The sequence below is a fragment of the Nicotiana tabacum genome, chromosome 5 (assembly GCF_000715075.1).
Source record: "Nicotiana tabacum cultivar K326 chromosome 5, ASM71507v2, whole genome shotgun sequence".
Taxonomy (NCBI): domain Eukaryota; kingdom Viridiplantae; phylum Streptophyta; class Magnoliopsida; order Solanales; family Solanaceae; genus Nicotiana; species Nicotiana tabacum.
The window spans coordinates 2,042,471-2,061,698 of record NC_134084.1 but is presented as its reverse complement, the minus strand read 5'-3'; the positions used below and the strand labels follow the sequence as shown (position 1 = coordinate 2,061,698).

At 33.2% G+C, this 19,228-nt stretch overlaps 1 protein-coding gene across 1 annotated transcript; it reads right to left on the bottom strand.

Moving 5' to 3' along the window:
• Window positions 1-7,105: 7,105 nt before the first annotated feature.
• LOC107795598 (V-type proton ATPase subunit E) lies at window positions 7,106-11,701 on the bottom strand. The gene is made up of 6 exons (XM_016618266.2): window positions 11,485-11,701; window positions 10,376-10,476; window positions 9,376-9,568; window positions 8,619-8,812; window positions 8,319-8,418; window positions 7,106-7,497 (listed from the first exon to the last, which is right to left on the bottom strand). Exons 1-6 carry the CDS (start codon window positions 11,584-11,586, stop codon window positions 7,462-7,464), a joined length of 726 nt encoding a protein of 241 aa, XP_016473752.1. The 5' UTR covers window positions 11,587-11,701; the 3' UTR covers window positions 7,106-7,461.
• Window positions 11,702-19,228: the final 7,527 nt, after the last annotated feature.

Sequence of the window (19,228 nt, the reverse complement as noted above, 5' to 3'; positions counted from 1 at the left end):
GATTGAATTTCCTATAGATCTTGTCCCTGGAACTACTCCTATTTCAATCGCTCCCTATAGAATGGCTCCGGCTGAATTAAAAGAGTTGAAGGCTCAATTACAAGAACTTCTTGAGAAAGGTTTCATCCGTCCCAGTATTTCACTTTGGGGAGCTCCTGTTTTATTTGTGAAAAAGAAAGATGGCACTCTTAGGCTTTGTATTGATTACCGACAGCTGAACAAGGTAACAATCAAGAACAAATACCCACTGCCTAGAATCGATGACTTGTTTGACCAACTGAAGGGTGCCAGCTTATTCTCAAAAATTGACTTGAGGTCTGGATATTATCAGTTGCGTGTGAGGGAGCAAGATGTTCCTAAAACTGCTTTTAGGACCAGGTATGGCCATTATGAATTTTTGGTAATGCCATTTGGTTTGACAAATGCTCCTGCTGCATTTATAGATCTAATGAACCGTGTATTCAAGCCTTATCTCGATCAATTTGTGGTGGTGTTTATTGATGACATTTTAGTCTATTCCAAGAATAGAGAAGATCATGATAAGCATATCCGAATTGTCATGCAAATTCTGAAAGAGAGACAACTCTACGCGAAGCTTTCCAAATGTGAATTCTGGCTGAATGAAGTGGTTTTTTAGGGCCCATTGTATCATCTGAAGGTGTGAGGGTTGATCTTAGTAAGATTCAAGCTATTGTTGATTGGAAACTCCCTAAAACTCCAACTGAGATAAGAAGTTTCTTGGGATTAGCAGGATACTACAGAAGGTTTGTGAAGGGTTTCTCTATTATAGCTTCTCCCTTGACCAAACTTTTGGGGAAAGACGCCAAATTTGTATGGGATGACAAGTGTCAAGAGAGCTTTGAAAAGCTCAAATCCTTATTGACACAAGCTCCAATACTTTCTTTGCCAGCTGAAGGAAAAGATTATGTGGTATACAGTGATGCATCTCATCGTGGCTTGGGTTGTGTTTTGATGCAAGAAGGGAAAGTAATTGCTTATGCCTCTCGAAAGTTGAAATCACATGAGTTGAATTATCCCAATCACGATCTTGAACTTGCTGCCATTGTTTTTGCCTTAAAAATTTGGAGGCATTACTTATACGGAGAGAAGTGTCACATATTTACTGATCACAAGAGTTTGAAGTACTTGGGTACACAAAAAGAGTTGAACTTGAGACAGCGTAGATGGCTTGAACTCATCAAAGATTATGATTGCACGATTGATTATCATCCTGGTAAAGCCAATGTGGTTGCAGATGCGTTGAGTCGCAATTCTCTTGCAAGTTTAACTCTAAGTCTTTTGCCTTTGCTTCTTGAATTAAGAGCCATGAATGTTTTCCTTTCATTTAATTCTAATGGTTCTATCATTGCTAATTTGCAAGTCAAGCTAGTCTTACTTGAGCAATTCCAAGAAGCACAGAAGTTAGATGAGAAGCTGGTGAAACGGGTTGAAGAAGTCCAAAATGGAAGAGAATCAAATTTTTCATTAAGGAAAGATGGTACCTTATTTTATAAAAATAGGTTGTGTGTTCCTAATGATGATGAATTGAGAAAGCAGATCTTAATTGAATCACATAGTTCACCTTATGCAATGCATCCTGGAGGTACTAAAATGTATCGGACCATTAAGGAGCACTATTGGTGGAGTGGTATGAAGAAAGACATTGCAGAGTTCATTTCTAAATGCTTGGTATGTCAACAAATAAAGGCTGAACATCAAGTCCCAGCTAGTCTCCTACAACCTTTGTCAATACCTGAATGGAAATGGGAAAGGATAACGATGGACTTTGTTTCTGGACTTCCACGCACTCAAAGAAATCATGATGCAATTTGGGTCATTGTAGATAGACTGACTAAGAGTGATCATTTCTTGGCAATCAGAATGGACTACTCACTGGAACGTTTAGCAGAATTGTACATTAATGAGATTGTGAAGTTGCATGGAATCCCTGTTTCTATTGTGTCTGATAGAGATCCGAGGTTTACATCCAGATTTTGGTCTAGCTTGCAAGAAGCTTTGGGTTCCAAGGTGAATTTTAGTACCGTTTTCCATCCACAAACAGACGGCCAGTCTGAAAGGGTAATACAAATCTTGGAGGATATGCTTCGAGCCTGCATTATTGAGTTTAAGGGTAGTTGGGACAAACATTTGGCCCTAATAGAATTTGCTTATAATAATAGCTACCAATCAAGTATAGGCATGCCTCCTTATGAAGCTTTATATGGGAGAAAATGTAGAACGCCTCTTTGTTGGAATGAGGTTGGTGAAAGAAAATTTGTGGGTCCTGAGATTGTGCAACAAACTGAAGATAAGGTAAAAATCATCAAGGATCGTTTGAAAATTTCTTCAGACAGACAAAAGTCCTATGCTGATCTTAAAAGGCATGAAATTGAGCATCAGGTGGGCGATAAGGTATTTTTAAAGGTTTCTCCATGGAAGAAGATTATGAGATTTGGCCAAAAAGGTAAACTTAGTCCTCGATTCATTGGACCTTATGAAATACTTGAAAGAATTGGTCCAGTTGCATATAAGCTAGTTTTGCCACCTGAATTAGGTAAGATCCACAATGTCTTTCATGTTTCTATGCTTCGAAAATATCGCTCAGATCCATCTCATGTTCTTCCTATTGAGTCTATTGAGGTTAATCCTGATTTGACATATGAAGAAGAACCAATCCAAATCTTAGCGCATGAGATAAAAGAGCTTAGAAATAAGAGAATCCCATTAGTGAAGGTTCTTTGGAGAAATTATTCAGGCGAAGAAGCTACCTGGGAGCGAGAAGAGGATATGCGAGTTCAATATCCACATTTGTTTTAGGACTAGTACAAGGTAAATTTCGAGACGAAATTTTTTTTTAGGGAGAGAGAGTTGTAACACCCCAAAATTTTTTACAATATTTGCATTCTTGATTGAGCATTTTTTTTATAACGAGGAAATATTTTACTTTGCACTTCCTAAATATAGAATGGTCAATATATGAAAATTTCTTACTTTAGGTTGTGTTAATATTGGCAATGAAGTTCCATGGTGTTGCTATATGTAACACTTAATATTATTTTGACGAGTTGTTAGTAAATATAGTATATAATTAAGTTTTGGGTTTCCAACCTTTTGTATTTATCTAAGAATATTTAGTAGTTGGGGAACCATTTTATTTCATATATGTCCATAAACTCCCTATTCTTCTACTCTTCAGAAACAAAGAAGAATAATTATCTACCTCTCTCTCTTTCTATCTCTACCTTTCTATCTATCTCTCTCTATCTCTATCTCTCTCTCTCTCCGTAAGAACAAGAAGCTGAAGTTTCATCAAAAAAAACAAAACCATGGATTTCTACTAAATCAACGCACAAAATTCGTTTTTGGTGAAGATCAAGTTGCTCCTGTTGGTAAGTTTCTAAACTCGTTTTTATACTAGACACCTACTAGTATTTTTTACATATCTTTTTGTACAGAGCTCCGATTTAAGTGATCCAGGACTTTCTAGAAAGGTATTTCATAAATCTATAATTTTTATGAAGGAATAAAAATCTGGTTTTGTTGGGATATACCTAAAAAGGGTCAAAAAGTACAGGACAGGTGCTGCCCAGATTTTCAGTTCTTGAAATACTCCATGTACTGCTGTTAGTAATTTTAGCATAACTTTTTGTTCAAAATTGATATGGTGGTGATTCAAGATGTTTTGAAACAGTATGACATAGATATACAACTTTTGTGAAGACTATAAAGTCTAGTTTGTCCGTATAGATCTTCAAAACTGAGTCACAACTCGGAACAGTGATACTATCCAGAATTTCTGTTTCAAACGTTTTTGGGTAATTTTCACCAATATCATATTTAGTTGACTTGTTAAATCACTGAACTTATTTAGATATTTGATTATGTATTTAAGGTATATAAACCCTTGAAAAAAATTAAAGGGGAAGTGTTTGAGGAAGTGGACAGATTTGGTTTGTTTACGGCGTAGACGATTCGAACGTCCTCAAGTTGTGATTGAACTGTTTTGTGGTAAAATACCAAGGTTTGTGTATAAACTTGTACTCTTTTTGCTTGCTGGAAATATGTTGAAGTAACCTGATATTTTATTTTTCTTGTCTTCGAATTATATTGTTATATTTGAATTATATCAAGTCTTGTAAGAAATTTGCTAAATCGCCCATTCGTACGGATTGTTTGATCATTTTGCATTCTTGTTGGGACTTTGTCCTTCTTGTGGCAGTGACTTGGTCACTCACTTGGCATGCCTTTTGATTCGGATCTTTTGTCATCTTGACTTTGGATTTGTAGTTCGTCTTGAATTATGGAATTTGTCCGTGTTAAGTACGAACTAGAAAGCCATTTTTAATATGGTTCTTGATTCTCTTGTCTATTGGGTTTTGACCCTACTTGATTTGGGGCTTCGGTCCATCTTGATATCTGATTATGCTTAGTGTGATGGCATGACGTACATATTGGGCGAAAAATGGATATTTGGTATACTTCCTTAAATTGATAGTATACACTTTCTAGACTCTTGAACATTGTTATTGATATTTGGAAACACTTCAAAGTTTGATATTGGTATGTTTGATATATTTGTTCACTTGTTTTAAATTATGTTAAATTGAGCTAACTATGACTGAAAAGGGGAATTGGAGAATTTAATGACTCCAAGCCTAAAGTTTATACACCACTAAGCTTTATGCTTAGCGATAGTTGTTTTCTATCGTAGGAAATGTTCGGGATGAAATCTGAAGATGGCCAGGGTGAAGTAGTCTCTTTGGGAGAATTTATGGAGATCACATTTGCATATGCACCTTGGTTTGCATAGTTTTGGGACGTGTACATGATATACATGATATATATATATATATATATATATATATATATATATATATATATATATATATATATATATATATGTCACACTTATGTTATTTGGAGGCTTGTTGGATTTTAAAGACCAAAATCTTGTAGCTTGAATTTGTAACCTATTTTATTGTATTAGGGTGTTTTAATAACTCAAGTCTTGTAATATGCTGAATTTACACTTTCTCTTGTAAATATGTAGAAAAGGAGAAAACTAGTTTCCTTTGCTTTTTATATATACCCGATAGTTTGAAATTTATGTACAATATAAACTTGCGATGATTTTGAATGATTGTATAAATCACTTAGGAAGTTGCTTTAATCTGTTAATGTTTTGACATTGTATTTCATTTAAAATAAAATTATGGTGTATTTTAAATATATATATATTGCACTTTCAACCTTTTCGCACTTTCAACCTTTTCGCATGGGCCTACTTCCGTTACTAAAATTATTCTAAATATTTTTTATTAATATCTCTTTTAATATTTTGTAAGTAGAAAATTAGATTTGTTTTCCTAAGTAGTACCCTCACACAGGGGTTGCTACAGTTATTATATTACCCTTGGTGGTAGCCCAATTTCTTGGAAAAGCAAGAAGCAGTCCACTATCTCCTTGTCCTCAGCTGAAGCTGAATATAGAGCTCTTCGCAAGGTTTCAGCTGAGATTTCTTGGTTACTCAGACTTCTGGGTGATCTTGGTTTGTCCATTTCCAGCCCAGTTCCCATTTATTGTGACAATCAGGCAGCTCTCCATATTGCGAAGAACCCAGTTTTCCACGAGCGCACAAAACACATTGAGATTGACTGTCATTATGTGCGCACTTGCTTGCAGGCTGGTCTGATTTCCTTGCATTTTATCTCCAGCTCCAATCAGTTAGCTGACATTATGACCAAAGCTCTGCATGGTCCTGTTCATCATGGTTTACTTTGCAAGCTTGGTGTTTTCTCACCCTCAAGCTTGAAGGGGGGTATTAGCCCAAATACAGCTCAGGCCCAATTGTCACAGGCCCAATCAACTAAGGGAAAGCAAAAGGTCCTTTTATAGTTTTTACATTCTCAGTTTACACATTCATATATTTTCATGTTCAGATTTTACATTTATTTTTTGTCTCTTACACTAGTAAATATAAATAGAGACTTCTCAATAATAGCTTCAGTTTTGGTCAATTGAGATTTGACCGACACATTTCAGTCATCTCCTTCTCTCAACCCTTTTAGGGTTTTCTTCTGTTACTTTCCACCATAGCCATCGAGCTTCGAGTTTAATAAGTGGACAGAGTTACATGGTACCTATATGGATAATATTTTGTAAAATTAGTAGATGTGTGCGCAAACTGACCCGTACATCACTGATATGGATGGTGAGTGGTCAATGTTTAATGGTACTTCTGTTAACTCAGTATTATAATAAAAATAATTTCTTATCGTGTAATTATTTAAGAAAGTTTAGCTAGTTACAGAAATTAAGCATAGTCAAACGAAAGTTCTCACAAAACTCTTCCTTTTACACATGTTTGCTAGTGAGGTAATTAGTTGCATATTTTTCTTACTTAAATGAAGAAAATGCTCTTTTTTAGCCATACAATAATTACTCCACTGCTGGACTTTATTCGTGTAAACTCCAAACTTTTGCCTAACTTGTTGTTTCAAATCTGGAAATTACTTAAAATTTGTTAATTAGACTTCCACCTTGTAGATTCTAATTACTCGTGAAAGAATTCGACATCATGCAAAAATCACCGCATAATATGATCCTTGATACTTTATAATTTATAGAAATTTAAAGAAGTTATTTCTCTTTATAAATTCAAGGCAAACTTAGAGACAAAAATCCCTCATAATTTAGAGTTGTTATGTAGTTGGTCGACATCAATACCACATTTCTTTTCAACTCTGTTGTGATTATGATGTCCTAGAGCCCAGGGTCTATCGGAAATACCATCTATCTTGGAGCAACGGTAAAGTTATCTCCGTGTGACCTTATAGGTCACGGGTTCGAGCCGTAGAGGCAGCCACGGATAAAGTTATCTCCGTGTGACCAGGTCATGGGTTCGAGCCGTGGAAGCAGCCATAGCTTAAGAGGTGATTGTATGTCAATGAAATTGGCTTAAAGGGTTCTACCCTTTCAGTGCATAAATTTCAATGATAAACACCAATTATAAATAGGCAGAATACATAATTTGCCTGCTGAGCTTGAGGCCAAATCCCTGTGGCACACCTGACAAAACGGAAAACCTCTTGCACACCCTATCTTTTAACAAACAGAAGCACTGACTTATTCATTAAGTACAAAGAGAGCTATTACTCACACAATTTTAATGTCTCAATCGACAAACTCAGGTTCAAGAAACTTGCTCTTTATTGCAAAACATTACAATGAAAAAATGCTCAGATCTAATAGCATTACAACTAACACGAACTTGTTGCAATGCCCCAAAGAACTAATCAACAAGATAACAAGACAGCTTCAATAATGCAAACAAGTCTTTCAGAGAAAACGAAATAGTACACAAGAAAAGCCATCGACGATGATTTGAATCCAGTCATTCGCCAAATCAGAATCCAGACCGACGACCAGAAAGGGGTAAATACAGGTAAAGGGTCCAACCCCTTAGGCGGTAACCTGACCGAATAGGCACTTGCGGATCTGCAAGATTCAGGACAGCAGCAATTAAAATTAATGACTAATTAAGCAAAGATAATAGTAATATATAAGAAACTGATAAAAGGAGCGTACTCTTTCAATGTACAAAAACAAGGACTAAAGCGATCTCTAAAAGCCCTACACCCTCGAAAAAAATGGGTAAATCTAGAAGTTCCTTCTTGCTGACATTCCATCCCTTCTAAGGACTAAAAATTCATCTCATTTTACTGGTAAGCAGTATTCTATCTTATTCATTCATTTCCTTCGCTTCACCCTCCCTTTAATTGTTCATTCAATCCATCCTTACTGGTTCTGTCGATGGCTATACATTCGTAGTCTCAAGTCTCAATTTGCTTGTGAGCTTAAACAGGTCAAGCAGCAATATTACCTTACATGCGCTTTAATACTCAAGTTTTCAGAAGTCTCGATAGATATTAGAAAACCACTGACCTGCCCCTGACTCAAATAACTAAATTTAGTGATGAAAATGATAAGGAGATGACTGCACATTTTATATAAACCACATAGGTAAGAAGTACAACATGTCAATGAATTGAGCTGCAAGAAGCTATTCCAGAGAGATCAATCACTAATCAGCAACAGTAAACATATAACATGCATATCAAGTTAAACAATTAACATTTAAGACACTTTGTAACTCATCTGAATGATATTTTCAAATAACAAGTTATCAATAGCTATAGATAGCTAAAACTAGCAATAGATCACTAGTGTAGACTACATCGGAGGAATGAGAACCAAAAGAATCGGCAAGACCAGAACAGAAATCTCAAAAGTATGACCAGAAGGGCAGAAGAAAGTACCTCTGGTAGTTTTTTACGGAACACAACTTCCAATCTGGCATCAAGAGTGTTTTCACACACAATTTTCCCATCTCGAGAAGCCAACACCACTCCTCCAGAGCTGTGGGAATAAAGAGAGAGAAATTAATAAGAGTAACATTGTTTTTCAGAGCGCTGATTTCTCACAAAAGCAATTAAAAGGAAAGCAGGAGAAATAAAAGAATCCAACCAACAGACAGGACCTAATTTAAGCACAAAGGGCTGTACTTTAAGCCTTTAAGGTTTCCTCATGAAAGTAAGGTTGTAACTAGAGCAGCTTACCAAGAAGGACCATGCATATTATGATGTGATGGAGCCGGAGGTAGGTGGATGTCGTCAACTATGATCTCAGGTGCATGGACATTTGCCTTCTCTGCATACTCTTCCTTTGCTGCATCCAATACATGTTCAACCAGGTGTACGTCATGTTTCCGACAACGCAGCAGGACAGAAGGCTCTTTAAGCCTGAGCAGACTCTGCAACAGAAAGAGATGGTTTCAAATTATGCCTAAAGACTAAGGAATAATAAGTTCATTAAGCCATACAGATACCACGGGCAGTCAAGCCAATTACTGTCACAAACAAGACATAATTAGTTCTTAATCATTATATTGCCTTTAGCAAAGAAGAAATTGCAAGCTTCATATTACATTGAAAGTGCAGGCTACAATTTTCAATTCTGTTAAGTCAAGCCTCAATGTTAGAAGGATCCAGCTTGAAGGTAAGTAACAGTAAAAGTTCCTTGTCTTGCTATCCAGTCTGAACTTGAAGCAAGAGATATTCACAATTTTCAAGTTCTCATCCCTTTGTAGAGCACAGTAGATGCCATAGAAACATAATAAGAATTCATAATCTGGCGCCCAGAAGTTCAAATAACATGATACATAAAACCACATCAACAGATGACTATATTGGTTCTCTTATAAATAGTATGTCTTCCATAAAATATTCCTGCTCAATTTCTAAGATGTCATAGTTTAATTCAGGAATTCCACCCAAAAAAAAGAGAGAACATGGTGTAGATTAACGTCCACCATACCTGAACAATAAGATTATGCAGTAGCTTCTTATAACTGTCTTGGTGGTGTGGAAGAATAACCTCTACGAGTTCGTTGTGATGATGGCTAACTTGTAAAAGTTCCTTTGCTGCTGCCTCCTTCATGGTGTTAACCAAGTCATCCTGAGCTTGAAGAACTTTGATCCGAGAGGCATTGAGTTGCATGGAGTACTCGCTGCAAGAAATACATCAAAAAGAAATTTTAAAAACCATTTCGGCCAATTGAGGTTCAAATTAACCACAGAGAATGTTATTGTCGCAAAACAATAGCAATTTTAAAATTAAACTTCGCACCTAATTTAACATGATCTAGCTTGCTACAGTCTACAGCAACGAACATCATAAGGAAATCAACTTCATACCTAGTTTAACCATGTGGCTTATTCCAAAATAGAACTATACTCTAACTAGCAAGAAAGGAGTTTTAAAAAAAGGTATTAATTGTAGCAGAATACAACAGTGGAATATGTCAAAAAAGCACACAAGCCCCCGAAGATGCCATTAGTAAGCTTTATTTTCTTTCTTTTAAAGTAAGCTTTTCCATGATGTTCCGGACCTAGCATGGAGCAAAACAAGCAACTGAAAAAGTATATCCATGACGTTCAAGACCTAGCATGGAGCATAACATGCAGACATTTGGATACCAAAGTGAAAAAAGGTATTTTGAAACTACAAAGAAGCATCATAACACTAAACACCAAATAAAAACTACTACTATCATTTTCATCCAAAATCAAGTGATAGCTTTTATAGTTACAATACGGGTTTTGATTGCTGTCACAGTAACAGTACAGCTGAGTATATTCTATTCACAGTCTAAGCACAATAGCACTTTGATGGCTTACAGGAAATCAAGTCGAAGCATTTGACGAGCAATATCAATTCCCAAACATAAGATTGAAGAGCTTTTACTTCAAGCCAATTTCACATATAACACAAAACTATACCATAACCAAAAACCAAATCAAGTTAGCAACATTACATCTTTTTGCGAACATCCACTTGTTTCTCTTTGCGCTCGAACTCTTGTCTGATCTTCTTCTTCTCCGCTTCCACTAGCTGCAACTTCTCGATGTTGAATTCCTAAGAAACAATCACATCCACTGTACATTATTTCTCTAATTACCTATATAAATCTCCGAACATAGGCAGATCCAGCTCTATGTCAGTGAGTTTAGACGCACCACTACTTTCAGCTTAAACTATATATATATAATTAAAACTTTTCAACTCCAACTATATATAAGGAAAGTCGAAACTTTTTGAAAAGTATACATTTACAACTTTTACACTCGAACTATATAAATAATTTAAAATTGGTAATTACACTGCTACTTGTACTAACTGATTTTTTAAATTTCGGATCCGCCTCTGGCTTAGAACAATGGTAGATGCAGAAATTAGAAAGTTTGAAACTTTTCGAAAAGTGAAAACTATTTAGACTTCAACTCCAACTATACATATGGAAAGTCGAAACTTTCTGAAAAGTATACATTCACAACTTTTACGCTCGAACTATATACAATAATTAAAAATTGGTAACTGCACTGCTATTTGTACTAACTAATTATAAATTTCGGATCCGCCTCTGGCTCAGAACAATGCTAGATGCAGAAAATAGAAAGTTTGAAACTTTTGGAAAAGTACACATTGAAAACTTTTTATACTCAAACTATATGTATAACTAAACTTTTCATCTCCAACTATATATATGGAAAGTTGAAACTCTTTGAAAAGTATACATTTACAACTTTTACACTCGAACTATATAAAATAATTTAGAATTGGTAACTGCACTGCTATTGGTACTAACTAATTTAAATTTCGGATCCGCCTCTAGCTCAGAACAATGCTAGATGCAGAAAATAGAAAGTTTTCACTTAAAATTGTTAGACTCGAACTTTATATACAATTGAATTTTGAAAAGTACAAATTTATATCTATTATAACAAATATTAGTGAATGCAGCACTATTCATAATAACTGAATTTAAATTCTGGATCCGCCTCGGACTCGGAACAATTACGAGATACAGAAATGATTAAATTCAATAAAATTTGATTTTATATAATAAAAATAAATAGGGATTACTTCTTCAGCGGAAACAGAAATCTCATTGGCTTTTTCTTCAGCTTCCTGGCGAATGAATCGGACCATTTGCTGGATCTGCTTTGAGACATCTGCGTCGTTCATTTTCTCGGATCTGGATTTTGGATCAAATTCGGGTCAACGAAGTAAGGCAATTTCAGGTTTACAGAGGAGTTTTCTGAAGAAGAAGAAGACGAGGACAGGTAAGAATACAGTCAAGTCTTAAAAAATTGAATCATATGTCCGATCTATCTACCCCGTGTTTTATCAGAATTTCCTTAGCCACCCAAGATGTTTATTTAAGTAGCATTTAGGTACCTCATCTTTTGAAAAGTTGACTTTTTCCGCTAGAAATTTTGTTTCTAAAAAATATTAGTACTACTACAATAACAATAATAACATAACTAGTGTACTCTTCTGATGAAGGTGTACGTGCTAATTTTAGTGTACAATTAAGTAGCATATGGTGCTAGTATAAATGTTTGAAAATGATGTATCACACTTGTGTTTGTTAATAGGGAAAAAGGCCAGATTTATCTTATTTTAATAAATTATCCATGTTTATACCTAGTTCTACTATCGGTCCAAATAAGTCTCTACCGTTAAGAAAGTATACAAAAATACCCCCAAACTTAACGGTTGTCCACTGTGGCAAAGGATCCCACAATAAAAAATGTCACGTAATTAAATAACCCACACCTTACCCTCTCTTCTTTAGCATTTGCCGGAGCCGGCGATATCAACTGTCCAGCTAACCTCTATAAACAATCTCTCTCCCTGCTACTATATCTTCCTGCCACCTACCAAAAAATATCCACCACAAAAAAAGAACCCGTTTCACCATAGATTTTGCCAAAATAAATTTGGGTTTTATTTGGCAAACATATATTTGGCCATAGATTTTGCCTACATTTTGGCAAAATCTCAAATCCCAAAACCTACGCTGATTTTGGGCTAAAATATCAGTATTATATTTTTTTAAAATGTCCCAACTTTTATATTTTATAAAAGAGCACACCATTTATTATTTTGTAACAATGTTGCTTCGTCTTTTCGGTCATCTGATAGTGTATCATATAGTTCATTATAAAAATGATAATTTTGAACCAAATTTATTTATGTTCGGGACTATGGTTTGTGATAATATAATGAATGTTATTGATAATGGTACTATTGGGTATTCGTTGATAGTTTTTATAACTTGTGGGTATAAGTCATGTTTCATATTTTTTCAAAATAAATTTGGGAAATATGTGTTGAAAGCTGATGTCCAAACACATTTTCATCTTCAAACTAAACTTCACCCAAATCACAGATTTTTCAAAATCAATTTGGGAATCTATGGACAAACGCTAGCAAAATCAAATCCGTCTGAACACTGCCGGAAGCCACAAGACTCAAAACCTCTTTAACCACGACTTACCTTCTTTGCCTATCCATATTCAGATCCTCGTAAAAAATCAAAACGTCGGCGAGCACCATTTGCCCCAAAAATAGTAGATTGGGAAAACACATACACACATAGATCTTTACAAAAATCAGAAAGACGGGATGGAAGTGGCTCCACCATCATTATATTGCCGGAAGTTGCTCCGGCATTTGTCGCTATTGGTAGCAGCATCTTGATATCTTCCCCTTTGACTTTGTCTTTTTTCGGTTCCGGCCCCCTGTTGCTATGCGTTTTGGCCTTTGATTTTTGGTCAACTTTGTTTCCCTTGATAGAAAGACAACAGAGTGAAAATGGCGGTGGAAGGTTAGTGGTTCAAGGTGGAGGACAATGGTTTAAGGTGTTGCCGCAAAGTCTTAGATACCCAATTCTTCCATGGGTTTAGTGGTTAAGGTTGTTCTAACGGTGGAGGACAAGATATTCATATGTTCGAGAAAGTAAGAGAGAAAAAGAATAAAGAATAAGTGTCTTAGAAATTTTGTTTCAAAAAAATATTAGTACTACTACAATAACAATAATAACATAACTAATGTACTCTTCTGTTAAAGGTGTACGTGCTAATTTTAGTGTACAATTAAGGTAGCATATGGCGCTAGTATAAATGTTTGAAAATGATGTATCACACTTGTGTTTGTTAATAGGGGAAAAGGCCAGATTTATCTTATTTTAATAAATTATTCACGTTTATACCTAGTTCTACTATCGGTCCAAATAAGTCTATACCGTTAAGAAAGTATGCAAAAATACCCCCAAATCTAACAGTTGTCCACTGTGGCAAAGAATCCCACAATAAAAAATGTCACGTAATTAAATAACTCACACCTTACCTTTTTTTTGTTAATATTTCTTTTTCATTCTAAACTAGTATCAGTACCCGCGCGATGCACGGATAAATCATTTCAAATTGCGATGTATGTTGTTTGAATCATGTACAAATAACCTTAAAATATAAACCGCTCAGATAAAAATTATATAACATGAGAATTTAATTATGAAACATTATATGAAATTATTGTTCAAATCTCGTAGTGAACAACCAATCTTTTTAATATATATTTGTAACAACCTAACCTCTTGATTTTGGTACTTGTATTTCGTTCCACTGTCGATATTAAAGAATACTAAATATGTCATATTGTGATCTATCTTGTTCGAGCATATTAGATCATATTATCTTAACAAAATTATTATTATCACTTTATTTTTATTTGAAAGTCAAATATATCTTATTCATCATATCACTTTTACATAAATTCTTTTTTTTTTGTTCTTTTCTTATAGTTATTATATTATTTAATATTTAATCATAATATTTTAATTATTTAAATTAATAAGTAATATTTTAAATATAATTTAATTATTTTATTTTATCTATTTTTAAATTAATTTAAAGTATAAGTATCTTCATACTACCTCTATTTTTTTTATGTACATTCTCTTCCCTACTACAAATGTTAATTAGCTTTTATATTAATATTTTACCTAGAGCGAAAATAATGTCATATTTTGTTTTAAATTGTAACTTTTAATTAGTCTAAAATATTAATACATAAGTTATTTGATTATCATGTTCCAAATGTATTGAGTTCTCTTATAATTAATTTTGTATTAGATGCAGTTAAATTTTCTTTCTTTTTTAGCTATAAGATACAATTTAATTTTTAATTTTCATTAGTAAGATTACCAATATTAGAAATTTATTTTGTATTTTTAAAATTTTATTTAATCATAGAAAAAAATTTCTTAATTGTTTGAACACATTACTTCTAAATATTGTAGTAATATTTTTACTGTCATTTTAGTACTTTAAGTAATATTTTAAAAAACAAAAAAATAATCTCATCTCAAATTCAAATAATTCTAATCATTCTATTTTCTAAAATGGACCGCATTTTAAAATAATTATGCTATGCATTCAAACTCAAACTAACTGCACTCGATTCAGATATTAATCATGGAAAAATATTTTCTTAATTGTTTGAACATATTATATCTAAATGTTGTTATAATATTTTACTGTCATTTTAGTTCTTTACATAAATTTTCTTTCTTTTTTAGTTTTAAGATAAAAATTTATGTTTTGTAAAATTACCTATATTAGAAATTTATTTTGTAATTTAAAAATTTTAATTTTTTTATAATTTTTTTATTTTTAATAAGTAAGACTTCAATTTCGTGGTATTATCCATAATTTGAGCATTCATATCATAGTTTTAAGAACTTTCTAATCTCAAATTCAAATAGTCTTTTCTTTTAATTTCTAATAGTAAATTTCTAATAATTTAACATAATTTTGCTATTTTTTAATCTAATATATAGTCTTATTACATTTTATGTGGCTTTTCGTTAACTTGTAAATTTATTTAATATCATTATCAACTACTTTTCTGTAATAATATAAGATAAATATATAATTTTTTAATTATGAAATAAATATTTATTTTTAAAAAAAAACATTGCTCAAAAATTTTAAATTATTTAAAATTTAATAATATTTTAAAGTATTGTATATTTATTTTATTTTATTTTCTAAACTTATGATTTATAAATGTCCTTACATTATCTCTAATTTATTTTTATTGTTCAATTTTTTTAGTTTTTGATTTTAACTATTAGACTTGAGTTATGTGGACTTATATTATAACTTTTCTTAGTATAATATAAAAAACTTTTTCATCTCAAATTTAAATAAGTTTTACCCTTTTTCCTATGATAAAAAATCTGAATTTTTATTTTTTCTCTATTTATTCTTTATTTTTGATTTTATATTATTCAATACCTAATATTATTACATTGTCATGTGAATTTTTATTAGCATGTTTGAATTTAGTATCTATTTTTACTACACTCATTCTAATATAATATAGATAAACATTTAAAAACTTTCTCATCTCAAATTCAAATATATTTTGTAATTCTATTTTTTTATTTGGACTATATTTTCAAAAAATTATGTTATGCTTTCATATTTAAACTAACTGAACTTAATTCAAATATAATCATAGAAAAATATTTTCTTAATTGTTCGAACACATTATATCTAAATATTTTAGTAATATTTATTTATAAAATATTCGTTTGCACGATTTATCAGTATTAATATGAATTTATTATTCTTGTTATTAAAATATCTTTTGTTAATTATTTAATTTTTCTCTTACCTTATCAATAATTTGTATACTTTATGTAAGATCTTATTTTGCTGCTTGAAATTATTTAATTTTTAAACTCAATAAATCCTTAATATCTTAAGTAAATTTTATTTTTATTTTATATTTTAACTTACTCCAAACCACGACTTACCTTCTTTTCCTATCCATATTCAGATCCTCGTAAAAAATCAAAACGTCGGCGAGCACCATTTGCCCCAAAAATAGTAGATTGGGAAAATACATACACACATAGATCTTTACAAAAATCAGAAAGACGGGATGGAAGTGGCTCCACCATCATTATATTGCCGGAAGTTGCTTCGGCATTTGTCGCTATTGGTAGCAGCATCTTGATATCTTCCCCTTTGACTTTGTCTTTTTTTGGTTCCGGCCCCCTGTTGCTATGCGTTTTGGCCTTTGATTTTTGGTCAACTTTGTTTCCCTTGATAGAAAGACAACAGAGTGAAAATGGTGGTGGAAGGTTAGTGGTTCAAGGTGGAGGACAATGGTTCAAGGTGTTGCCGCAAAGTCTTAGATACCCAATTCTTCCATGGGTTTAGTGGTTAAGGTTGTTCTAATGGTGGAGGGCAAGATATTCATACGTTCGAGAAAGTAAGAGAGAAAAAGAAGAAAAGGAAGAAGAATAAAAATTTATAATTAATTACGTGGCATTTTTTATTGCGGGATCCTTTGCCACAATGGACAATGTCACACCTCCTTTTTGCGCGCCCCGCCCCGAAGGGTAAATGCGCGAGGGAGTTTTTCCAAATTAAGTGACAATATTCGAAATGGGATTATTTATTTTAATTCAGAGTCGCCACTTGGGAAAGGTTTGGCTTTTGGTGTCCCAAGTCACCGGTTTATCTTGAATCCCAAATCGAGGAAATTTTTGACTTTTTCAAATGAAGTCTGCGAACCAGAAATTCTAAGTAAGGAATTCTGTTGACCCGAGGGAAGGTGTTAGGCACCCTCGAATCCCGTGGTTCTAGCACGGTCGCTTAAATTGTTATAATGGCTAAATATTTGATTTAAATACATGTTATGACTTACGTGCTTTTATTAAACCACTTTTATTATTGTCATTTATTTTTATAGAATTGCAACGTCGTGAAAATGCATCTCGAACCACGTCACAATCAATGTACCCGTGGTCGTCGACACATTTTGACTCCGTTGAGATTTGGATTTGGGTCACATCAATGTGCACCCGTGTTTAAGAAGGTTAAATTATTAAAGGTGCGCCTAAAGCAACTAGCATATTGTTATTTTGGGAAGGCCGTAAAATTCGCTAAACGGCCTGTCCCGAATTCTAAGTATTTTAATATATACATTTAGAGGGCCCCGCAGCTTGTGCATTTTTGTTTGTCGAGGCTCGTCTCAATTTTATTTAAAAGGATAAACCTACAGTGACTATATTTTTTCCTATTAAGTTCATCTCTAAAATAAAAGAAAATCTCTTAATTAATTACATGCTAAAAACGTAACTTATTAGTTATTAGTTTACGGCTAATGCGAATGGAAAATTGCGACCGAGTTTGTACAAAGAAAAACTGCTTTCATTCTATATTCTATTATTCAATAATACTAAAACGTGAGATTGACACACCATAATATCAAAACCGATTAACTATTCTTTGATTAATTTAAACTAACATTGTTAGATGAAGAAGTTATACATATGCGACATCATTACTCATTTAATCAATCAACTACATTTTTATACAAGAAAGGAAAATTATATTCAAACACAAATCTAAACAGGAGGGATTCAACAGGGACAAAGCCTGATTAATATTTCATTTCTCTTCAATCCGAGAGTATACAAATGTGTACCTAGAAATGGCAGTACAAGAACAAAAGAAGGAGAAGTCAGCAACAATAATAACACAGCAACAGCAGGTCCAGCAACACTGCAGACCAGTAAGAACCAGTAGAATAACCCAGCAACGGATTGAAAACTCAGCAATACCCAAGTGCAATTGTAGTCAAAACAGAAGAGAGACGGATACAAGATGCAGTAGTTTACTGATTTTCAATAACACTCGAGAAAAGACAAACGAAAATTATTCAAGTGAAAGTTTAAGTTGTCTTTCTCTTTTCAAAACTCTACCACACTTCTTCAGATTTTCAGAAAGTATTACTCTCTAAAATATTCTCCCAAATAATAATCCTCTCTCTCTCTAAGTCTTACTTTTCTCTCTTTATGTTCAAGTCTAAGTTTTTTCTCTCAAGTCTCGTCCTCTTTTAATGTCAAGAAATGACTCTATATATAGCAAGACAAATCTTCAATTCCCAACCCCCAAATTATTCCCTCAATGGCATGCTTTGCCCCACTTATTAATGTTTTCTATATTTTAAACCTTGTCCCCCATGCCTTCATTAAATAAATACCACATTCCCAACCCATTACCATATGTCCCCCATGCCTACATTAAATAAATGCCACATTACCAACCCATTACAATATGTCCCACATGCCTACATTAAACAAGTACAAGATTCCTCCCCATTATGTTTTGTCTTGTCCCCCATTATATTAAACAAGTACATCAAAAACCCCACCCCATTATATTTGTCCCCCATGCTTAACATAAAGAATCAAAATAATGTTCAATTACCAAACTACCCCTCCGACCTTATTGCAATTACAAATCTACCCCCCGAATGCAATGCAATTTACCAAATTACCCCCATCAGCTCTAAACACTCAATTAATCATAACTTGACCAAAATATGATCAAGATGACCAATTTCTCAACAATCTTCAACAACAATTATATGAACACGATGAACAACACAACTCAAAATTAATGGAATGAATTAACCATATCGGGAACCAATCCTGGTTAATTTAGACCATGAATGTATGAGCAAGAACACAACAATACAAACAACAAAATACTAAATTAACAAATCAAAGACAAACATAAACTCACATTAAATCACTGGATTTAATCATGAACTTCAAACAAAGATGAACATGAATTAAATCTATTTTAGCAACAAACATGACGGATTCACATGACTCAAACAACATTAATGATTCCCGGAAAATACATAACAACATGAAACAAATTGAAGAAATAACCAATTAAATTTCAATTTGAATCTAACAAACATTAAACTAACAAATATTCACTTAAACAAC

Excerpts from the sequence above, each read along its gene's own strand:
- LOC107795598 (XM_016618266.2), bottom strand. The coding sequence starts at position 11,586 with ATGAACGACGCAGATGTCTCAAAGCAGATCCAGCAAATGGTCCGATTC. Across the intron at positions 8,813-9,375 it reads TGCATAATCTTATTGTTCAG|AGTCTGCTCAGGCTTAAAGA; the intron begins GTATGGTGGACG and ends TTTCTGTTGCAG. Across the intron at positions 7,498-8,318 it reads TCCGTAAAAAACTACCAGAG|ATCCGCAAGTGCCTATTCGG; the intron begins GTACTTTCTTCT and ends TGAATCTTGCAG.